At 42.8% G+C, this 8,905-nt stretch overlaps 1 protein-coding gene across 1 annotated transcript in view; it reads right to left on the bottom strand.

Annotated features, from left to right (window-relative positions):
* The window catches only part of SMCHD1 (structural maintenance of chromosomes flexible hinge domain containing 1), a 124,538-nt gene that overhangs the window by 38,210 nt on the left and 77,423 nt on the right, over positions 1-8,905 (bottom strand). The window contains exons 32-34 of the mRNA XM_018553353.1: positions 8,723-8,880; positions 7,766-7,881; positions 411-472 (exon numbers count right to left, since the gene is read on the bottom strand). Coding sequence (XP_018408855.1) covers positions 411-472; positions 7,766-7,881; positions 8,723-8,880 — 336 coding nt within the window. The remainder of the gene's footprint in view (positions 1-410; positions 473-7,765; positions 7,882-8,722; positions 8,881-8,905) is intronic.

Here is an 8,905-nt window from a genome sequence, read left to right as displayed (position 1 = left end):
TATATATATTTACTATTTTAGCTAGTTTGGAGTCATTGTAATGCTGCAGAATGAAGCTGGGCCCAATCAGATGGCGCAATAATAGTATGATGATGGAAAAGTATCTGCCTGTAATTCTTAGCAGTAAGAGGCCAATCATTTTGAACCAATAACCAACTCGGAACCATGACATCCTCATGTCCATGCTTTAATGTTATCCATACTTCGGTGGTGAGGGGGCTACCATTTTAAACAAACACAGTCCCACACCTGCAGGGAACCTCACCCTGCATCACTATTACCTGTGCTCAATCATTTATGTTCCTTTTTCAAGGCTTTTAGCAGGCCCCTCTGTTACAACCAAAAATATCATTTTGACTAATCAGTCCACAACACCTGCTGGTTTTGTGCACAAGAAATGCCTTACTTACCTGAAGTAGAAGCAGCCATCCTTGTCTCCATCTCTAGGTTTATTGCAATTCAAAACAGTTGCCTGCACATAAAAGAAAACATTTACGCTGAGGTGTTGCAAATTCCTCACAAACATCTGTCTCGAACACAGACAAATAAAATGTATATATTACATTTTCTGCTCTATTTCTGTATGATTTACCGGATATGCTAATATAACAATATATATAACATATAACAAATGCTAACAGGCCCAAGCAACAACAGAAACTAGGGGCTGCCTGCAGCTCAAATAAGCTCCTGAAGGACCTATGCTGCCTGAAATGTTTACCTGGTATAACTTAGAGAACATGAGAAGAGGAGACTAGGTAGCAACCTTGCGATCAAAAATGCCAAAAAGCCCAAGAAGCACTCGCAAGTCTAGTAAAGAATGCCTTCACAGGAAAAAGGTAGAACCAGATCCGAAACCATAGGCTTGGATAAAATACTACCGTGTTTCCCCGAAAATAAGACACTGTCTTATTTATTTTGTGGCTCAAAAAAACCACTAGGTCTTATTTTTGGGGTAGGTCTTATTTATTTATTTTTAATGTACAACAATCCTTATTCATGTAGAAAAATATGGTGATCAGAGCAATCGGGTGCCGTACCTTTTCAAGAGGAATATGGTAATTGCTGGCCAGAATGAGCGAAGCGCACTTTCACTATCATTCCTCACAGGCGGAGTGCATTTGGTATCACTCTGCCTGTGACAGGAGCCGGCGCTATAGAGAAGGCATTGGCTTATGCGGCTCTGCTCCTTCCAGTGCCGCCTCGCTTCCTCTAGCGCTGGCTTCGTTGACACCGCTGATTCTCTCCCGTGGCTCTTCAAGTTCCCCCTTATGCCACCACCGACCCTAGTAATGGTCACAACTAGGTCTTATTTTCGGGGTAGGTCTTATATTTGAGCAATTCCCATAAATAGTACTAGGTCTTATTTTCGGGGTAGGTCTTATTTTCAGGGAAACAGGGTACTTAAAGGAGAACTATGGGGTTAAGGCTTTTCCCCATAGTTCTCCTTAGGGTAACGGGAGGACACAAACTAGCGTCCTCCCGTCACCCTAAGCACAGTATACCACGAGCCACAGCTCGCGGTATACTGAGACGCCACAGTATACCGCGAGCTACTGCTCGCGGTATACTGAGACGCTGAAGCGGATCCTGACAATTATGTCTGGATCCGCCCAGCTGCGTGAGCGACAGCTGGCTCTGCCTATCTAGAGGCAGAGCCAGCTGTAACCGCCCCCTCCAGCCCCTCTACTGTCACGGCAGAGAGCTGTGACAGGATCGAGAGGTGAGTGAACGCCGGTATGTGTTTGCTCACTTTCCGATCTACTGAGCCGACCTGTGACAGTCTCATTGTCACAGGTCAGTTAGAACTATGAGGTGAGTGAAAAGCACTCACCTCATAGTTCTCCTTTAAGCCACCTAGAGTGGTTGATCCAAGATGACAAAAAGAGAATTAGTCTTTAGAAAGAAGAAGATTCTAACAGCCTGAACCACACCCAGGCAACTGAGGGAAATTTCCTTTGGATGAATTGGTTCCTGACAGAGAGTTAAAAGAACAATTTCCTAGTTGAGGTGAAAGGCAGCAAGAAGAAAGGTCTTGTGTCTCGGCACCACTTTGTCCCTATGCAAACCAGAAAGGGTTCCTTGCAGGATGAAGCAGCCAGTTCAGACCCTTGCCTCACAGAGGTGGCGGCTACAAGGAATATCACCTTTTGGGTTGTAGAAAAAAAGGAATGCCCCTAATGGATTCAAATGGTGGTTTCCGAAATGCAGAGAGAAACAGAGTGAAACTAGTCAAATAGGACTGCCTTGAAGGAGGCTACCAAGAGGTCACAATAAAAGCACAGAGTCTGACGACTCCTAGACTGGAGGGCTTGAATCTAAGTTTCTAATGTGAAAAAATATATACAGTACAGATTCTCCCACATGATGAGTTGGTTGCAGCGCCAAATTCTAAAGTTTCAGGATGCATCTGCATTGCTGTAATGTCTGAACAGTAAAAGCCAAATTTTCTGACAGAGCTCACGCCGAATGTTCCCTCTACAGCAGGTCATCTAAGAGTCCCACAATAGGAATGCCACAAGAGCACGGGGGCCAGCACCTTGGTGAACACCTGAGGTACAGATGATAGGCTGGGCCACGAATTGGTAGTGTAGGGGCCTCTCAGAAAAATGAAGGAAGCCTTGTATGCTGCTAAGATAGGAAGATTCAGGTACACATCCTTAATGTCCACAGTAGCCCAAAAAAGTCTCCCTGGTGACAGGAGGAGATGACAGACTTGGTGGATTCCATACAAAATCTCTAAACTTGAATGAAGATATTTAGAGCTTTGACATCCAAGATGGGGTGTCCCCTTTTGGTTTGGTAATGGTGAACAGGTTTTAAAAATCTTTAAAAACTGTTCTGCTATGGGATATGGGGCAATGACAACTTGGTCCAGAGGATCTGAGAGGGCTTGATAGAGATCTGCTAATCTGTGCAGTGACACCGGAAGTTTGAAGGTGAGAAACAGAGGTGGGGGCATGGAGTGGAAATCCAGTTTGTATTCCTGGGATATCATCTCCTGCACCCAAGCGTCTGAGATGCAGTCTGTTCTTCCACTGAGAAAAATGGCTATTCTTGCCACCGGCTACGTCCTTGAAAATAGTATTAACCCCTTCGTGACGGGAGACGTACACTGTACGTCCAGCCACAAAGGGACCAAATGACTTGTCACGTACACTGTACGTGACGAGTTATTTGCTTCTTTAGAGGGCTGTTAAACGCTGAGAATCAGCTTTTAACATGCATTAATGGCTGCCCTTACTACAGAGGCATTCATTAGGGTTAACCTTTTTCAGACACCCGATACCTTAATATCGGGTGTCTGAGAGTCAAAGCAGAGGGACACACATGCCGGCTTTTGCCGGCATTCTGACAGCTCGTATAGATCGAGAGAGATATCTCTCTCAAGCTATACTGGCTTTTTTTTCTTTTTTTCTTTCATGAATAGATACATAATGTGTCTATTCCTATAATGTATCTATTCCTGGAAGAAGAATGTTTCAGTTTGCTGATCGTTGTTGCAACAATCAGAAAACCTATAGTGACAGCTGAATCCTGAACTGCTGCAGGATCAGTGTCACTAACTTATTATCGGCTGTTCTGAAGTTTGAAGCAGCCTGATAATAACCAAAAATTTATTAATTTATCAAGCAGTAACAGTGAGATTAATTCACAATGACTGCTTGATATAATTAAATAAATAAAATACAATTTTTAAGTTTAAAAAAAAGTGAAAAGTGTAAAAAAAAAAAAAATTGTGAAAAGTGTAAAAAAAAATGTGTAAAAATAAAATAAGGGACAAATAAATGAATGTATTTATTGCATTTTTTTAGCTGTGCTGGTGTTGTAAAAAAAATACTACAAATCAAAACTGGGAAAAAGGTGTCTTTTTTAACGTTTTTTCCCCTTTTTTTTTATATTTTATTTGTCCTAAGTGAGGCGTTAGACACACATATGTGATATAAATATGTAGCCCTATCTGTCCTCTAAAAAACAATATATAATATGTGTGGGTGCACTTTGTAAGAAAGTATATTACTGACGTGGAAGAATCACACAGCAAAAATGTCAAAAGTGTGTCAGTCATTTACGAACAGCAACTAAAAACAAGCTCAGTCATGAAGGGGTTAAGAGTGGATCTAAAGCCTTGGTTCTCAACCGGTGGGTCGTGGCCCAAAAGTGGGTTGCGACCCCGTGTTCAGTGGGTCGCCACGTTTCTTCCTGTTTTCTAGGTGAGAGGCATCCCAGCCTCCCCGTAGTGCAGCATGGTCAGTTCTCGTGCCAAGCAGCCATTCAAAATATGCTGCCCGGCACCGAGTGTCAGCTTGAGGTGGGGTGGGCTGGAGCTATGGCATTGAGGGAACTCCATCAATACGTGCATTGCATACAGCTTCCTCACATGTAGAGGTGTCTGGACCGGAGTGATGCCACATTCTGGCTCCCGAGACCTCTACAGGGCGTGCAAGGGAGCTGTACCAGCAATGCACATATGGATGGAGCTCTGTCACAGCACAGCAGCCCACACTGGACCCCGGGGGCTGAGGATCCACTCCAGTTCTCGTAAAGTAGAGAGACTGGGTGGACCTTAGAAAAAAATATAATTTTTTTTGGAGTGTATATGTGTGTGAGATTGTCTGTGGGTGTGTGTCTGTCTGTTTTTTTGAGGGCCTGTTCACACTAGTACAATGTGTTATTCGAACAGTCCTGTGCAATTAGTGGACTGTATCATGCAATCGCACCCACTATGCGTCGTTCTGGTGTGGGAGGTGCGTTGCGTTGTCATTTATTTGAATGGCATCCCATATGCACCTCCCGCCCACAGTTCAATCGCCCGCACCGGAGCGGGCGGTACCGCAATGCCGTGCGTTCCATTACATTGTGACTTGGGTGGCAACTTACTGACCAAGGACAAATAAGGGTCCTGAGGTTACACAGGTTGAGAACCACTGATCTAAAGAGATGTTGTCCCTCACAGGTTTTGCAGATCAAACACTTAACAATAGTACCCTACACGGGTACTGAAAGGAGACTCATGTGAGAGATGAGAGAGAAGATTCCAGCTAACCGTCACAACTGTGCCATGAATTCTGTAATCAAGGCATCAACTGCAGTTGTGGGAAGAATCCTTTTGAGGGGATTCTGGTCAGCCATGGTTTGACAGAGTAAAGTCACAACCAGGATATTGTGAATGGCAGGGTCCACGTTGCTTGGGTCCTTAAAGACAGGCATGCTGTCTGCTGGAATAGTAAGCTTCTTGTTAGGGCAGGACAATTACAGAATAGAACCCTTTTGTGCAACATTCTTGGCAAACTAGGTGTATCCAATCTACATAAGAAAGTGTTAGAAAAGCAAACGCAGTGGAAAGGTCTTTGAGGCCTTAGGAGTTTTAAAAGTGTAGAAAATCAAAGAAAAAAGGTGCTAGCAAAAAAATTAGTTAGTCTTTCACACAGCAGAGTTGCAGAAAAAATCGTCCATTTTCTAGGACACAAGCAAAAAATTGAGGCATACTGGTAGTAGGAGGGGTTATCCTGGGCTGACCTACAGGTTTTTTGTTTGCCAGTGTCCTATCCTCCTGTAAGTAGCAGTACAACCCGAAGGACAGGAAACAAATCAAATTCACTTTGCAAAGTTAACATGCTTTTCTCCTTCAGTAAATTAGAGTCATTGTGCCTGGTACATTTGTGAGTTGTGCTTATAAGTTCCTTGATATTGCACTGTACCCTATCAATATGGAACACGCATACGTTGAACAAAAATAAAGAAAGCTGTTGCCTAATATGGGGGCAATGTCCGACTTAATTTTTGTTAAGCCTGTAAGTTGTTTCCAGACAAAAAAAGAAATAACAGGTCTATTCACTAAAGGGTGTTGGGCTGTGCAGGGTCTTGGGCCTGTGCAGGATCTGTGGTGGGCTCTGCCCACCATAGACACCGCAGAGCTCTCCACAAATCCTGCTAAGCCCCCTTAAGACCACAGCTTTCCTGCTATGCTAATAGCGGAACATGTCAAAAGCTGGATACAGTGTTTGCACTGTATCCAGCGACTGACAGGTCACGCAAAAAGTATTAAAACAGGAAGGGGTGGGGGCGCCCCAGTTTTGCCTTGCCTAGGGCAGCCCCAATACACCACTGCGTTTAGGGACCACCAATTGAAATAGATCCGACTGACCCGGATCGCCTTGGTATGCGATCCGGGCCAGTCACAATTAGGCAGCGGCAGCCAATAAACAGGTAGGTTAGACGGCTGCTTCCTCGTCGCTAGGACCCCGGGAGGCGCCTGCAAGCGGCCGTCTATTCTGCCTGTTTAGAGGTCACCGCCGCTGCCTGTGACCGGCCCGACTACAGAGGCGATCCGGGACGTTCGGGTCCCCCGTGAGAGCCGTACAAGGCCGTAAGGCAGTGATGTTGAACGTTTCTTAAACCCGAGCGCCCAAACTGCAATACTAAACTTAGTTTCTGCGCTGGCACTTTGAGATAAATAAATTGATTTTGCGTGAGTTTGGGCACTCGGGTTCAAAAAGGTTCGCCATCACTGTCCTAGATTGTTCACTACTCCTGCGTTCTCCAAACTCTTCACCCTGTAGTGAATAGACATGTGTGTTTTATGTGTATGTTTGGAAGAAACTTTTTTCTTAGTACATTTCCACAAACAAAGCTTCAGCGTGTGTGCACACTAGTTATTAGTGGATCTGGTGCTAGAAAAGTAGACCAACCCTATGGTACACAAAGTGAGGGGAAAGAAAGAAATGCACAAAGAACATGTCAGACACTAAACTACACATTCTTGAATGTGTAACCCTTTTTCTGTCTGAGCCGTGTGATTTTTTTTTTTTTGCACACATTCGGTCTGAAAAGTGCCCCACACAACCATACATTTTCTAAAAGTGACCATCCTAGAGAAGAAAATTGTAGTAGTTGAATTCACGGCATTCAAATTAATGTTACACACATAATATAATACCATTTTTTGGTAAAAAAAAAAAAAAAGATGTGGTTGAGTTGTAGAAATAGATACCAAACATGTTAAACCGAAAATGTCCATACGTGACGCTTTAAAAGCCTTTGCAGGTCAATAATTTAAAGTTAACCGTAAATAATGGCTCTAGAAGTATTTTGTGTAGTGCAGTCATTGTTCTCATGCGCAGGAGTGCCCATTGGATGCTTTTAAGTTCTTATGTCTGTGTATGTAGCGGGGGGGCTTTAAATTTTTTTTATTTTTAATTGATTATATTTAACTTTAATTTTTTTTAATAATTTTAACACCTAAATGTATTGCTATCACACGGGGGTCTAACAAGCCCCTTATATGATGGTACTTTGGAGGTGACTGGTTCTCTTAAAAGTAGACATTAAGGGTCTCATTTGCACTCCAATGAGGCTAATCAATCACAGATGCCAGGAGATGGGAAATTACATCTCTAAAACCAGAAGTGTCAATATTTTGAACAGCAAACATCCACTCTACCCACCTACCCCCACCATAATTGTGGGCCAACAGGAGGAAGTGGAGCTTGGGATACAGTGGAAGGAGTGGGGGTGGCATGCTGCAGGACTCCTGCAAGTGATCAGGGGGCTTTACAGACGACCAAATCACTTCCAGAACAGAGCCAGCTGAATAAATTTAAAAACGGACTCCTGGCTTCCATAAGTTTACAGGGCCGCGCTGCCACAGATTAGTAATTATGTCTGTGGCAGTGAAAAGGTTAGAAAAAGAAATGTACCAATTAAACAATTTTTAAAATTACTGAATGCAGAGTAATATACTGTATATGTAGAAATTACTTACAGTGGGTGAAGGTTTCGTCCCTGTTGTTTGAGCCTTCCACATTTTCATGGAGCAGTTAGTTGGAGTAAGATTTTTAATTGCATCTCCATCTTCAGGCAGAACACTTACCACAAAGTCTAAGTATACAGACAAGAGACTAGTCAAGCACTTATCATTTTTCTGTTTATCTGTTTTGATAAACTTGGCTGGGCAAAGCTTCATTTTCAATTATGTATCTTTAAAGTTATTAATCAAACTCCTGACTTTGTGAACACTAAGGCCCCATTCAGACTGAGCGACATGAAAATCGCGCGATTTTATATGAGCGATATTGAGCGACTTTTTCCTATTCGGCTGTATGCAATCAGGAGCAAAATCGCTTGAAAAAAGGATCATGTAGGAGCGACAAGCTACAGTGACAAGCTACAAGCGATATTGAGCGATATTGAGCGACGCGATGTGAACAGCTCCATTGAAATGGATTGGAGAAGCTACATAGAGCGATATCGTGTGGAAATATGAGAGATATCGCTGCAAAAATCGCTCGATAAATCGCTCAGTGTGAATGGGGCCTTAAAGATTCAGATTAAAATCAACAAGCAAACATGTGGAACATGGTAACATGAGAAATTTACAACAAAGCTGCCTTCTCTATAATCTCTACTTTTTGTAACACAGCAATTTGTAATACTGGTTATTATCACTTTATAAGCAAATCTCAGAAAAGTGTATAACAAAAAAATTGAGGTAACTTCTGTCATGCCTAAATATGCCTTTTTGGGTAATCAGGGCTAGGCTGAGATTTTGTTTTAGAAATGAACGAGCATCATGATAAAGGCCCCATTGGTGACCAATTTAGTCTAGACATACAAATGATCCATGCTTTGTGAACAAAACATAGGGGTTTCAACTAAAGACCAGAGGCTGCCCACTTTCTGTCTTTCTGATAAAGATCTCGATAAATACCAGTCAACTTACCAGGAAAAACACTTCCAGCTGTAAAATCTACGCCTTTATCATATTTAACGGAAACAGAGACTGGTTTCTCAGGGTCTGCCATTACTTTAACTTTCACTGGTCGACTTTCCAAGGTACTTTTGTGATGTGATGCTTTACAGTGCAAGGAATAAACCCCCCTATAGTGCACAAAAAAAAAAAAAA

The sequence above is a fragment of the Nanorana parkeri genome, unplaced genomic scaffold (genome assembly GCF_000935625.1).
Source record: "Nanorana parkeri isolate BGI_ZX_2015 unplaced genomic scaffold, ASM93562v1 scaffold7, whole genome shotgun sequence".
NCBI lineage: Eukaryota > Metazoa > Chordata > Amphibia > Anura > Dicroglossidae > Nanorana > Nanorana parkeri.
The sequence above is the reverse complement of the archived record's forward strand: the minus strand, read 5'-3'. Positions and strand labels throughout refer to the sequence as shown.